This window comes from Phyllostomus hastatus, unplaced genomic scaffold (genome assembly GCF_019186645.2).
Source record: "Phyllostomus hastatus isolate PE091 unplaced genomic scaffold, TTU_PhHast_1.1 phas_scaffold_387, whole genome shotgun sequence".
In the NCBI taxonomy this organism is placed as follows: domain Eukaryota; kingdom Metazoa; phylum Chordata; class Mammalia; order Chiroptera; family Phyllostomidae; genus Phyllostomus; species Phyllostomus hastatus.
In genome coordinates this window covers 2,034,207-2,049,033 of record NW_025334027.1, presented here as the reverse complement: position 1 = coordinate 2,049,033, position 14,827 = coordinate 2,034,207, and the positions used below count along the sequence as shown (strand labels likewise).

Below are 14,827 nucleotides of genomic sequence, written 5' to 3'. Positions count from 1 at the left end.
CAGGAACGGCTGCCCCTTGATGTGCCAGCAGCAGCCTGTTAGAGACGGCACTTGGGGGGGGAGACCTCATTTCACAGTACCAGTAAAAAAATGAAGACTGCCAAGGGGTAGTTTTAAGACATGTGTGCGGCCCGTTTGATGCAAACAGCAATGTTTCGTTGAGCTCTTAAGAAAACCTGAATAAAGGGCGCGTGTGTCGCACCCATGTCTGGTCCTCTAGACCTCGAGTAGTCTGACTATGCTGCTGCGAGAGCAGTGCTCACAGCCACTTCTCTTTTTACTTCCAGAAGTGACCGGGGATTCGCGTCCTTACCATGGAAAGGAGGCTGTGGATTCGAGGCAGGGGCGGGCCCGAAGTGGCGACCCCACGCATTTCCATGCAGTGAATGTGGCGCAGCCTGTTCGCTTCAGCAGTAAGTTGCAGACCTGCCCTGTTTGTGACTGAAGCCCCACAACCCCATGCAGTCCCTGGCTCTCCCAGTGCCCCTTGGCTGTGCAAAGGGCGTGCGGGGGCGGGGAGGGGCGGTCTTTAAAACAGCCCTTCAAGGAGTTCGGGCATCCTTCTCCTTTGCTAAGAGGCTGTGCCATGAGCCACCCAAGGCTATCCAGGCCAAGAATGGGGAGGCCTTGATGCCAGCCTGGGCTCCTGCGCCAGCCTGCCTATTTTCACAAGACAGCTGCCTTTCAGAGCAGGGCTGCAGAGCCCTTCCGTAGATGGAAACAGGCTCCAAGAAACTAGGTACAGCTGGTGCCGTGGGAAGGCTCTAGCAGTGTTTATAAACATTTTTTTAAAAGTGACTATTCACAGATTCCCTATGACATTAAGATTTTAAAAGAACAGAACAAGATTGAGGAACGTTGGAAGGCAGAAAAACCACAGCCAACAGACATGCGTAGGCATAATGGCATGCGTAGGCGTGATGCCATGGGTGATAGGTTTGAGGAGCAGCAACTCACCAGGACAGGAGGAACTGACGTAACATGTGACGCTGTGCCTGGGTGCTGGGTGGTCCTGTCGCTCCTGACCACACAGATGCTCAGTGCTGGGGAGCTTTGACACGTGTAGCTGAGAACTCTGGGGTTCTCGCAGGGGCGAGATGCAGGCTTGGCAAGGGAGGAGATGACCCCTGACAGGCCACACGGCCAGCGGGGCAGCCCGTGGAAGTGTGACCCTCAAGCCCCGTGCACATTCTGTCATCACTTACTGCTTTCTTCTGAATAGATAATGCTCACCTGGGGAATAATTCCACAGAGTTCAACAGGCAAATAAAGATGTTCCCTCTCTCTGTTGCCCCCACTCATTGGTATCTGTGCCCAGGGGACTTCCTCTGGACTCATCCCACGATGTGGGTGAGGAGGCAAAACAGAACCCCAAGCTGACACTCACCAGCTGAGGTACTTGGCCTCTGCACACCTCGGTGTCCCCACCTGTAACCCGGAGACAGGATGGCGCCCACATGTGGGGGCTATGGCAGGTTACACACATCTTGGTGGTAGGGGCTTAGCAAGCATGCAGTAAGAGGCCTGGTAATCCCCCTGTACTCACATGGCCACACACCTCCCCTTCCCCTGCTCCGAGGTCCTGAGGGCTGGCTCCCGTCTCCGGCCAAGGCCTCCCAGTGCGCTCCGCCACACGTGAGCAGGCCCTCCCGCTGTCTGCACTGCAGCCGTGCTGGGGCGTGCCTTGTGGGCTCGGGGTCCAGGGGTACCTGGGTACCTTTCCTCTCCTGTCGTCTCAGTTCCATTGTTCGTAAGTCACACACACATGCTCTAAGTAATAAAAACTTGAGCTTTAAGAAGTTTTACTAGTTCCACATGACGTAGCTACATCAAAAAATTGTATTTTATTAACTGGCTTTGTTAAAAAAAAATGGTTACTCTTCGTCTGTACTCAGTTAGGAGGTAGGTGCCCCACCTACAGATCCTGATAGGTTACAGATCCTGGAGGACAGGTTGTCGCCCTTATCCACGGCCAGCCGTGTGGCGTGGAGCCTTGCTGACCCTGGGGATGGGTCTTCCTGACAGCTGGGCTTACCCACTGTGGACCCGCCAGGACCTCGTTTTCTCATCTGTGGGAGGCAGGAGTTGGTCTGCAATCTCAGTGGCCCCTCCAGCTCTGATCTCCTGAGCTCCCGTGTTAGCAGAGTGCAGGCTGGCACCCGTGTGAACGGAAAAGGTGGGTGGAGGAGCGGACTCAGAGAGCCGGCGTTGGGGCAGTGAGGGCAGTGTGGGCAGGGAGCTGGCGCAGGCTGTCCTGCCACCTGGTCAGTCAGACTTCATCAGAGGATGAAATCTGCTTTACCGAAGGGATTCGGCAGCCAGTCTTTACTACCCAGCAAATTAAAGACCTTATGGAAATGGGAGGATCCACTGGTTGTACTTGGGCCTTTGCTTACATCTGTATCTTAGAGAAACAAGAATTCCACCTAGTGTGTGGTCTTAGAAGCAGAGCTTTTCCACTTGAGCCTCAGTTTCCCCATGTCTCTAGAGGGATTTCTGAGCAGCATGTATAATTGTGTTTTGGAGTGAGGATCCTAATTTTGGGGGTCAACTCCCCTCTGTCCTTCATGTTTCCTAGGGAAGTGCCCGACAGGGTGGCACCACTATGAAGGCACGGCCAGCTGTTACAGGGTCTACCTGAGTGGGGAGAACTACTGGGACGCTGCGCAGACCTGCCAGCGTGTCAACGGCTCCCTCGCCACCTTCTCCACCGACCAGGAGCTGCGTTTCGTCTTGGCTCAGGAATGGGACCAGCCAGAGCGGAGTTTTGCCTGGCAGGACCAGCACAAGTAAGTCCTGGGTTCCCATGACTGACTTGCCAGTCCCCTGGGTGGGGACTGAGGGGCTTGAGGGTCAGACCATCGCCCACCAAGCACATGGCCTCTTGGTCGCTGTGGCAGTCCTAAGGCCAAGCCAGCATCCGGCAAAGGGGGGAAGAGCAGCTCCACCCCCTGGAAACAGAGAGGCCCAAGGGTGTGGAGTGGGCGTTAAGATGGGGTGGGAGGTCTTGGGAGGGCAGAGATGGGCTGCCACCTTGTGTCACTTTGGGCCAGTCCCTTTTGTTGGTCCTCCTCTGTAGGTTCAGCTGCTGCTGCTCACCTGCAAGGGGACCCGGCCCACGTCAAGAGGGGCTACTCAGTGCAGGCCTTTTGCGGGCCCAGCACAGGGGGTGCACAGGTGGGCAGTAGTCCCTGCTGAGAAGGAGGGCTCTGCCAGGCCCTCTGCTCAGTGCTTTCCGTGGGCTCACTCGTTTAGTCCTCCCGGAAACCACGGAGGCCGGTGGGCGAGAAGGCAGAGGCTGGTGTGCCACCATGTGACTGTGGGCTACACTCGCTGGGCTCCCGCCCGGTCTGGCTCCAAAGCCAGGCCCTTGACCCCCAGGCTCTGCAGCACTGAGGAACAGTGTGGGAACTGGCCAGCTGCCTGCATCTTCCAGCCCTTGGGTCATGGGGGCAGGCCTATGCAAGGCCTGTGGTGTCTGGCCCACTGCTGCCCCGTGCACACCGCTGGGGGCAGGTGTGAGTCACAGGGGTCCCAGACCCTGCAACCCCAGTGACGGCACAGGCTGCCCTGCCACCTCAGGAACGAGGTGACCGAGTCAGGTGAACATAGCCTTCTTTTTAAGACCAGAGCAGGGATTGGGCTCTACCGTCATAGCCACGACGACATTGGCAAACTATGAGACCATGCTGTTTTTTCTTCTGCAGCCACGAAGTGAGAAAAATAACTCCTAGCTCATAGGGTGGTTGTAAGTGTATGATAAACCGGGAGGGCTCGGCCCCATGAGTGGGGAAGTCCTCCGTCTCCTCAAGGTGGGCATGGGTGTGGCAGTAGGCTGAAGGGGCAGAGTGGTACCCTGCCAGGGCCCCCCAGTGGCAGTGGACCTGCCAAAGGCTGGGGTGAGGGGCACACACCCACAGGTGGCTGTGGCAGTCAACCAGGTCCGCGTGCATGGGGCCCTCAGTGCTCCAAGGTGCGCTCAGCAGCAGCTGAGGGCCTGGGCAAGCCGGGTCCGAGCAGGTGACCCAGCAGGAGGCCATGAGCCAGCTTTCACTCCGCTGCAGTGTGTGCTTACAGGGCTTTCGTTTTTGTCGAGATTAATTCACGTACCGTGAAATTCACTCTGTTCGAGGGTGCCATTCTCCCTTCAGTGGGTTCACAGAGCTGTGCTCCCGGGGCTCTATGTCCGCCCCGAGTAAGGTCAGTCCTGCCTAAAACGTGAAATCTTTATCGGATCAGTGTGAATGAGGATGGTCTTGGTGGGAGTCACTCAAGATAAAATTTTTTCTAACCTGTGAGTTCATTCTTTAGCATTTTAATGTATTTTATTAAAATGAAGTATCAAAAACTTTTAAACATTGTTAGCACTGTAGAAGTTCAGTACTGTTGTGGTCAGTGTAGCTATTGAAGTAGGCTCGTGCCCCGTCAGTGGCCACTGCGCTGCTGCTGTGCTGAGGTGCACCGCCTTTCTGCCCTCTTGCAGGTTGTGGGTTGGCTACCAGTATGTCATCACCGGCCAGAACCACTCCTTAGAGGGTCACTGGGAAGTGGCAGCCTTCAAAGGTAAGGCTTTGTGATTTTTCAGAGCATTGTTGAGTTTGGAATCAGGGTCTACCATCCCAAATGGGGTGTGCTGCTAGGGTCCCCTCTCCTCCCTCCACCCTTCTCATCGGTGGTGGCCGGCCTGTAGGGGTACCTGGTTCAGGGGGCACAGAGAGGAATGGGCCGCACGTCACGGGGAGGGCTGTGATGATGGGCAGGCACCCCAGGGTCAGGCCCCTCTTCATACTGAATTCTCTCTGGACCCCTTGGTTGGCCAGATTTCTAGACCAACCAGCCTCCTTTATAGTTGAGGACTTCAATTAGGGCATAAAGAGGAGTGTACAGAGTATGCAGTTGACATGTGCCAGGGAGGGAAGAACAAGCTTTCTAAGGCCAGTGAAGTTCAGAAATCCAAAACTCAGAAGGAAAGCTGTCAGGTAGCTAATATTAAAATAGTGGAATCTGTAGGGGCCCTCCCTGTCTCCTCTCATACCTCCCACCCTCTCAGACGCATCCAGAATCTCCTCTCTTGTTGCCAGATTGCAGCCACCAGACCTATTGTCACTCACCTGCATTACTGCAGCCCCCACCACCAGCCTGGCCTCCTTGCTGCCACCCCCCCCCACCCTACCCCATCTCCTCACATGGCTGCCTGAGGGTCCTCTACTCCTCTGTCCCCGGCTGTTCATGACTCTCCTCCCACAAAGGCACTGTCCTCACAGAGGCCCTCAGTCCTTTTCCTCTGCTCTCCCCTTCCATCACTTGCCTGGCTCTCCTCTTCAGCCGCAGGGATGCCTGATCTTCCCACAGGTCACACTGTTCCCACTGCAGCCCTCCCTGGGCCACTGCTGCCCACAGTGCAGGAGGAAGCAGCATAGCCAGGCCTGCCCTGCCTGGCACCTGGGGCCCGTCTGGGGATTGGGTGGAGCCTGCTGTGCCAGGTGGCCCAGACAGGGATTTCTGGCGAACCCCTGCTTCCCTTAGCAAGTGTGCAGCTGCGATGGGCAGGGGTGGGCACCAGGCTTTTCTGAGCAGAAGGCGTGTTGCTATGCTGCTGGCAGTGACCCGCTGCTCCATGGCACCTTCCTCCCTGGAGGGCGAGTGCTGGGGAAGCCTGGCCAGGATTTTTCCCGGCTCCCCCAGGGCTGTCTCTGCCCTTGCCGCATCGCTGTCATAAATCTGAGCTATGCTGTGGCTACGGCTGAATGCAGGGCCCCTTGATCCCTAGCAAAGCAGCGAGCCTGTGGATGGTGTGAGAACCCCAATCCAAGCAGTGTCAGGAATGTCGGTGTGCCCCTCTGCCTGCGTTCTCTGCTCTGAGGCTTGCCTTCACCTCCGTGCTCCAGCTTCCTTTTTGCTGAAGCAGCCCTGACTTTCCGATGTGTGTGCTTCACTTATTCTGCTGTTCAGCATCTGTCTCCACCATTTATACTCCTCACTCAAATATCAGCTCCACAAGGCAAGCTGTTGCTGCCCAGTGCACCCCAAGCGCCTGTTACAGGTCTGGAGCTTGCCTGCCAGTATTTGTTCGTTCCCGAGGAAGAATGACCAGGAGGCTGTGTTAGATTCTTGGGACTTAGAAAAGAGGCTCAGAGGTTCATACCCCCCACCCCAACACCCCTGCACCCCCGCCCTGGCTGCAAGATGGTTTTTGATGACCTGATTCCCAGTTTGCAAGGCAGCGGCTAAGTGGGTGACAGAGAGGCTCCCTGGGGCTGGGAGTGGATCCCAGGGGGCGAGCGCTTCCCAGAAGTTCACCTAGCCAGCTGGTGGCTCTTGGTGGGTGTCAGAGCCGCGGTTCTGCCTAAATGAATGCATTTGTGGCAGACACAGTGAGCTTCTTGAGTCCTTTGTAATGGTTGATACTCTGTGGTGAGGGAGAATGTTTCCCCCCCTTCCCCTACTTATTTATGTTCATTTTATCCGTATGGACTCATACACTCCCTCTACTGTGTTACAACCCATTACTTCATTCACCCTTCGTGTGGTTGCTGTACCTTTAAACATCCCCGGCCAAGCGCAGTCCTCCTCTGGCTCTCAGCCGGCTACGGTTTGCCTGTGTGCTTGCCTCCCTGACTCCACAGGGGCATGGCCTCTGTTGGCCCGGTGCCCACACCCGTGCTCAGCAAAACTAAAGGAGACTGACTGGAAATGAACTTTGGTGGTCTTTGACCTCTCTGATTGATGGTCCCATTTAGGGGGGCCTTGGTCCCCTCGAAGACTGCCCATGGTTGGGATGTTGACATTATGTTGAAGTGGCCCTCCCTTTTGTCTCCGCCACAGGTTCCTCAAAGGTGTTCCTGCCCCCAGACCCCAAGCTCACCTCGGCCATGTCTGAAAGTGACAGCGTGCTCTGCGCCCAGCTCCACTGCTTCCACTTCCCCACCCTCCGCCACCACGACTTGCACAGCTGGCATGCCGAGAACTGCTACGAGAAGTCTTCGTTTCTTTGTAAAAGAAGTAAGCCACCTTGACCATGACTCCCTTAGTGATCTGTAAGGAACGGTGCTTCCTGTGAGAACGTGGTCTTCTGATTTCTGATCCTTGGTGTTGACCTTGAGTGGACCTGCCCGTTTTATAGCGGGCAGCAGCCACGCTGTGCCTGGCTCACAACTTCCTCTGGGGGCGATCAGGTGCCTTGAGGGTGAGGGCTGGGGCCTGGGCTGGGACCCAAGGCTGGTATGGGCCTTGCTGGTCTGCTCCTTAGTTCCGTGACCTGGACAACGGTTATGCCTCCTCGCTCTTTCTTCTCTGGTCTAGCAGAGAACGATGTTACGTGAGTTCCCTGTCCTGGAGTTTCCTAGCTGCATGAATTGTGTAGGTTTGACTCCAGTCTTCAGTGAGGCATGGACCAACGGTTGTGGGGTTTCTGAAGAGTATTTGCAGGCGTCCTTGCCCTATTTAGAAACTAGAGCCGACCTCCTTTTCATGTCCCTTTGTGTTTCTCTGAACATGCATCCCTTTGGAGACCACCTCTGCCTCATCTTAGTTCCTTTTCCAGGCATCTGCCACGTCTGCCAGCTCGAGGCTCCAAGTTCTCAGCTCCCTCCCACCTCTGGCACAGTCATTCCTCATTCCTCTAACTCCAGTCCAGGTCAGCTCTGCACAGTGTACTGATTGTGTCTCAGTGGTGGACTGAGTGGACCATCCTCCCAAGTAGTACCAGCAGCTGCTTGGGCGACTCATTCAAGAACATTCTGATTTTGCCCTGACTAGTGTGGCTCAGTTGGTTGGGCATCATCCTGCAGAAGCGAAAGGTCACTGTTTTGACTCCTGGTCAGGACACATGCTGGGCTGCAGGTTTGGTCCCTGGTCAGGATGCGTATGAGAGGCATCCAATCGATGTTCCTCTCTCTCTCTCCCCCTCCCTTCTCCCTTCTCTATAAATAAATAAATTTTAAAAAATTTTAAGACACATTTTGATTTTTAAACAGTTAATACATGCAAGCAGCTACATCTTAGAATTGAGGAACTCACAAAAGTAAACTGCTTAACCCTGACTGGTGCAGATCAGTGGGTTGGGCCCTGTCCTGCAAACTGAGAGGTCACTGGTTTGATTCCCAGTCAGGGCACATGCCTGGGTTGTGGGCCGGGTCCCTGATTGGGGGTGTGCGAGAGGCAACTGATTGGGTGTTTCCCTCCTTCTCCCTCTCTTCTCCTCTCTCTAAAAATAAATTAAAATATTTTGTTTGTTTTTTTTTAAGTAAACTGCCCAGGCACCTTAAAAGCAGACCCTCCCATGTGCTTTCCCCTGGCGTCTGGTGTTCTGCTCCGTCCTGGCCTGGCTCTCCTGGCTGTCCAGGCTCATGGCCAGGGGTGCCCTGGCAGGTGTGCTTCGGCCTAGCAGAGTGCTGCAGTGACCTCCCTGGAACAGCCACTAATGGGAGGGTTTTCTGGCCGACCGTGCCAGCTCTTCTGTTGTCCCGCTTGTGGGGTGAGTCAGAGCTGGTCCTGCTGGTGACACATGTGTTTGTGTTTGTGTGTGTGTGCACGTGCGCCACTGCAGGTCAAACGTGTGTCGACATCAAGGACAACGTGGTGGATGAGGGGCTCTACTTCACCCCCAAGGGCGACGACCCGTGTCTGAGCTGCACCTGCCATCGCGGGGAGCCAGAGATGTGTGTGGCTGCCCTCTGCGAACGGCCGCAGGGCTGCCAGCAGTACCGCAAGGACCCCAAGGAGTGCTGCAAGTTCATGTGCCTGGACCCAGGTGAGACGGATGGTGGGTCACAAGTCAGCCTCCCTATGCAGGGCCAGAGGCTGCATGACCTGTCGCTTCCTCTGTGGCAGGGACCTGTGAGAGCTCACGGCACACAGTATAGCCAGAGTGGCAGCATTTGCACATGAAGCTGTCTCACCGGCTGTGATGGGCAAATACTGCAGCGAGCACATGTCTCTCTCTCACAACCTGGCCTCCGCTAACTGCTGCCTTGCAGGTGGGCTCTCTGGCCACAGGTGTCATTCACTCACCGATGAACTCGAGTGTGGCTCTGTGTTCCCAAGTCAACTGTACTGATGTCTTCAGGCCTGTCTTTCTCTTCTCACTTTAAGACTAAGAGCAAGACTTCCAACCTGCGTCCCCATTTGAGTCCTTTCTGTTCTCAGTATGGTGATGTGGTAGATAACGACAGTTTTCATTGCTTACAGTCACCATCAGTTTTTACTGTTAGAATCTGTGAGAAAAATAATAAATCATTACTCTCATTTTCTTGATTAAAACCCCCCACTAGGTGGCACTTTGCGGGTGGACACTATGCAGCCATGTAGTCTCTGAGTGACATTCCTTCCACTTCCAAAAACAGCAGTGAGTGGGGCTTGTGCTCTGCGGGGTCATTAGGACGCATCCGACTTCATGCAGGGTGCTGGGTGGTTCTCCACACCAGCACAGTTGGCGTCTCTATGAATTCATGATCCCAGGAGAAATGTAAATCAAAAGCATGAATTTGGTTTTTCTTGGCTGCCACAGTACAAGAGTGGGCAGAGGCTGGAAGGCCCTGAACTCACAGACTCGACAGAAAAGCAGCGTGGGTGGGGTCCCTGTGGAAGAGGGGCTGGGTCAGTAAGACACGGAGCTGGCGCAGGAGGGCCACAACCAGAACTCTTCCCGAGTGGAGAGTCGTCTGTGCCCTCGCACACGAGGAAGGCTGCTGGCAAAAGGGCAGGGCAGTGTCAGGCTGCCTCGGGCTCAGCAGAAGGGGGTGCCCCCATCAAAGGCACACAGCTGGCTGCGGAGAGGGCAGGGGCCGTGTAGGACCGGGCATATATTGTATAAGCACGTGTGGCCTGGGGAGCTCTTCCATCTCTGAGGATCCCTGAGCAGGGCCCTCAGGGCATCTGGCCAGGCCCAGAGGTGCTGCAGGCCACTCCCTTGTGTAGCCAGAGCAGCTCAGCCAGGGCCCAACCCTGCCCCTTGCTTCAGCCTTATTTCTGCAGGCTCCTGACAGCCTCCCCAGTTGAGTGCCTTCGCCTGGGAAGTGCCTGCACTGCCCCAAGGGTAGGGGGGCTGCCACCACACCCAACACTGGGGACACTGGGACAGTGTCCATTTTAACAAAGTAGGAGTGTCTGCTCTCACTACTCTGTCCAGAGTTGTACAGGATATCAGGGGCAATACCAGAAAACGGAAACAAGTCCAGATCAGGAAGGAAGAGAGGAAATGACCTCACTTTGTAGACAACATGATTGCCTGCATGGACAGTCCCAGAGGATCTGCAGGGAACCAGTAGCTGTATTTAGCAGGGTGTCCAGGTACAAGGCCAGTGTACAAAAACCCGTTGTGTTCACATATGCAGGATGGGGCAAGAGCAGGTTTACAGTTGTGAGTGTGCAAAACACATTTTATTCTTGCGTTATTACTAATATTTCTTACAAACACCTGTAACCACCTTTTGCCCTACCCTGTTCTACCTGTGAACAGTTGGAAATCAAAATTTTAAAAAGAGTATCATTTACAATAGCACCAAAAAGCATGAAATACTTTGATACAAATCTTACAAAGTATGTGCGCCATCTCTATGCTAAACAATAAAACACTGATGACCAAAATCAAAGATGTAAATAAGAGAGATATTCCACAGTCTTGGATCAGAAGACTTGGTGTCATTAAGAGGTGAACTCTTCCCAAGTCATCTGTAGGTTCAGTGCTGTCCCAACCAAAATGCCAGCGTGCTTTTTGTAGGCATTGACAAGTTGATTCCTTTGCTTTCCCATGTAAATCTAAGAATTAGAATAGCTAAGCATTTTTTAAAGATTTTGTTTATTTTTAGAGAGAGGAGAAATAGAGGGAGAGAAACATCAATGTGTGGTAGCCTCTTGTGTGCCCCCTACTGGGTACCTGGCCCACAACCCAGACATGTGCCCTGACTGGGAATCAGACTGGTGACCCTTTTTTTCCCAGTGCAGTGCTCGATCCATTGAGCCACGCTAGTCAGGGCTCCAAGCATTTTGTTTGTTTGTTTGTTTGTTTTGTTTATTTAGAGAGACAGGAAGAGAGGGAAACAAACTTCAATATGCCAGAGATACATCTGTTGGTTGCCTCTTGCACGTCCCCTGCTGGGGATCCCGCCTGCAACCTAGGCTTGTGCTCTGGCTGGGAATCGAACCTGTGGCATTTTGGTTCATAGGCCTGTGCTCAATCTGCTGAGCCACAACAACCAGGGCAGCCAAACAGTTTTTTTAAAAGAACAAGGCTGCCCTGGCTTGTATAGCTTAGTGGATTGAGCATAGGCTGAGAACCAAGGGGTCACCAGGCCGATTCCCAGTCAGGGCACATACCTGGGTTGCAGCCCAAGTCCCCAGTGGGAGGTGCATGAGAGGCAACCATACATTGGTGTTTTTCTCCCTCTCTTTCTCTCTAAAAATAAATAAATAAAATCTTTAAAAACAAAACAAAACAAGGTTGGTTTCATGGTACCTGGTTTAAAATTACTATACGATCATAGTAATCAAAATAGTGTGGTATTCACAAAAGAATGGATACGTAGATCAGTGAGACAGAACAAAGAGTGTAGAAGTGTTGCTACACTTACACAGTCAGTTTTTATCTGACAAAGGTACACAGACAACGTTTTTAGATATGACATCAAAAGTATGGCCCTCAAAAGAAAAACTGATAAATTAAACTTCAGTAAAACTGAACATTTTTATTCTTTGAAAGATATTTAAGGAAATAAAAAAATAAGCCACTAAAGAAAAATATCTGCAAAACCCAAATCAGACAAACGGTATTGTGTTCAGAGTATATAAACGAACTCTTAAAAACTCAGTAATAAGAAAACAAGTTACCCTCCGGGGGCTCCCGGTCAAGATGGCAGGTAAGAAGATGCAGTGCTCCTGTGCTCCCACAGCCGCGTCACAACTACACATAAACTGCGGAATAACCATTATGGGGAACTGCCTGAAACCTAATTGCACAGAAGTCCCATTACTAGGGATTTAAAGAAGCTGAGTCAAGACTGGCAGGAGGGGCAGAGACAACTGAATGGACGACTTCCAGAGCCGTGTGTGGCAGTTAAAAATTGGGATGCCTCAGCTTTGGAGGTTTTCCCAAGGAGCAAGAGTTCCTGCCCCATACCAGGCTCCCTAGCCCAGTGTTCTAGTGCCAGGGAGAGAAGTCCCCATACCTGCTGGCTGTGAAAGCCAGCGGGGATTGTGGCCGAGTTAGGTGGAGGGCTTCTGGAGTCCCCGGCGTTCCTCTGCAGGGGCTCACACAGACTGACTTTGACTCTGTGCTCTGAGCTCCAGCACTGGGGCAGGAGTTCAGAAGGTGCTGGGGATAAATGGGGACAAAATGAATTGTCTGGTTTGGGGGCAGGGACTGGAGGGGCAGCTTTCTCCCAGACAGAAGTGCTGGCAGATGCTGTTGTTCCTTTGCTGTGCCCTCCCCACACAGAGCTAGCAGGCTAATGCCAGTCTGAGTCTCCATCGACCAGGCCAACACAGTGCAGCCCATCCTGGGAACCCCCTGAGACCCTACCCTGTCCAGCTTGCGGGCCCACCCACGCCATTCTTAGTGGCTTTTCCATATAAATGGCCTGTCTCAGTTCATTGCTAAAATCTCAAAGATCCACACAAAACAAGCAAGCAGCTTCTGGCTTCAGCATGCTTTGTGCCTCTTGCTAAGCAGCCCGAAGTCCAGCATTAGCAGCATCCAGCCTCAGTTCCCATCTTGGCCCCTCCCAGGCACCTCTGGGCCCAACACAAGTGGCAGCCATCTGCATATCATTTTGTAGCTTATCCTGGGTGGCGCTGGGCAGGGATACCTCGGCCTGTACCTCCCAGGAAGCCCCAGAGCCAGCAAACCCAGTAGGTAACTTCAGTCAGAGCACCACCCAGCCACCTGCACGAACAACACATTTAAGTGAGTTCTGCTCTGTGGGGTTGGCCCTTGCACTGGTTGTGGCCAGTCCTCATGGCCTGGGGGTAAATCCATCCCATTGACGTGCCAACAGTCATTAAGGCTCAACTACAGTGGATGCATACAGCCCACTTGGGGGTGAGGGGGTGTGAAGTGCCTCCGCTTGGGTGACCTGGGAGAATGCACCTCTGGGCCCTACAGCACAACTGCTACATAAGGCTGCTCTACCAAGACTGGGAGAGGGAGCAGCTCTGCCTACCACACAGAAACAAACACAGAGGCTGCCTCTGTGGGGGAGACAAAGAAGCATCTCAAATGAAAGAACAGAATAAAACTCCAGGAAAAGGACAAGCAAAATGGAGACAAGCCATCTACCAGATGCATAGTTTAAAACACTGGTTATAAGGAGGTGGAATGAACTTAGGCGAAGAGTAGATGAACTTAGAACTTCAGCAAACATAGAGAAAGAAATACAAGAGTCAGAAAAGCAGAGTATAATAACTGAAATGAAGCCTACGTTACAGGAAACCAAAAGTAGAGTAGATGAAGCAGAGGATCATATTAGTGATTTGGAAGATAAAGAAGCAGAAATGCCCAATCGGAAAAGGAAATTTTTCAAAAAAAAATGGGAATAGTTTAAGGAGCCTCTGGGACAACTTCAAGTGTACCAACATTCACATCATGAGTGTGCCAGAAGAGAGAGAGCAAGGAGTTAAAAACCTACTGGAAAAAATAATGTCAGAAAACTTCCCTACCCTGGTGACAGAAGTAGACACCCAAGTCCAGAAAGCACAGAAAGTCCCAAACAAGATGAACCCAAAGAGGCCCACACCAAGACACATCATAATTAAAATGCCAAAGGTTAAAGACAAAAAGGAATTTTTTTATTGATTTTAGAGAAAAATCAACTTGTAACCTGGTGTATAAGGACACTAACCAACTGTGCCACGTGGCCAGGGCCTCAAAGAGAAAATACTAAAAGCAACAAGAGAAAAACAGTTATTTACAAGGAAGGTTCCTTAAGATTTTCAGCTGTTTCTCAACAGAAACTTTGCAGGCCAGAAGGAATTGGCATGAAATATTCAAAGTGATGAAAAGCAAGGACCTACAGCCAAGATTACGCTACCCAACAAAGCTTATTTAGAATCATAGGACAGATAAAGAGCTTTCCAGGCAAGAAAAAGGTAACGAAGTTCATCACCACCAAAACAGTGTAATGAGAAATGTTAGCATCTTCTTGAAGAAGTGGGGGAAAGGATTAAAAGTATGAGTAATAAAATGCCAATAAATACATATCTATCAATAATTACTTTAAATGCAAATGGGTTAAATGCCCTAATCAAAAGACATGGTCACTGAATGGATAAGAAAATAAGACCCTTACATATGCTGTCTGTCAGAGAGTCATTTCAGACAGAAAGACACACACAGACTGAAAGTAAAGAGGTGGGAAAAGATACTTTATAAAACTGGAAATGAAAAAAAAGGCTAGGGTAGCAGTACTTACACCAGACAAAATAGACTTTAAAACGAGACAAAGAAGGACCTAGCAGTTCCACTTCTTGGTGTTTATTCAAAGAAACCAAAAGCACTAAATTGAAAGACATGTGCATCCATGTATTTACTGCAGCATTATTTACAATAGCCAAGATACGGAAACGGCATACCTGTCTGGCATGGATGAGTGGATAGAGAGGTGGCGTGTGCATACAGTGGGGTGTGGCTCAGCCATAAAAGACAGAATGAAGTCTTGCATCTGCAGCCACATGGATGGACCTGGGAATATTGTGCCAAGTGAAATAAGTCAGGGAAAGACCAGTGCCTCATGGTTTCATTTGTATGTGGCATCTAAAAAGGAAATAACAAGCAGAACAGACGGACTCATAGATACAGAGAAGATTATGGGAGGGAGTTGGGGAATGGGTAAAC

The 14,827-nt window shown here is 52.0% G+C and overlaps 1 protein-coding gene across 2 annotated transcripts in view; it reads left to right on the top strand.

Annotated features, from left to right (window-relative positions):
* The window catches only part of DGCR2 (DiGeorge syndrome critical region gene 2), a 65,055-nt gene that overhangs the window by 42,644 nt on the left and 7,584 nt on the right, over window positions 1-14,827 (top strand). For both annotated transcript variants that reach the window (XM_045819761.1, XM_045819760.1), the window contains 5 exons: window positions 288-413; window positions 2,579-2,789; window positions 4,484-4,563; window positions 6,826-7,002; window positions 8,549-8,752. In XM_045819761.1, the coding sequence (XP_045675717.1) occupies window positions 288-413; window positions 2,579-2,789; window positions 4,484-4,563; window positions 6,826-7,002; window positions 8,549-8,752 (798 nt within the window). The remainder of the gene's footprint in view (window positions 1-287; window positions 414-2,578; window positions 2,790-4,483; window positions 4,564-6,825; window positions 7,003-8,548; window positions 8,753-14,827) is intronic.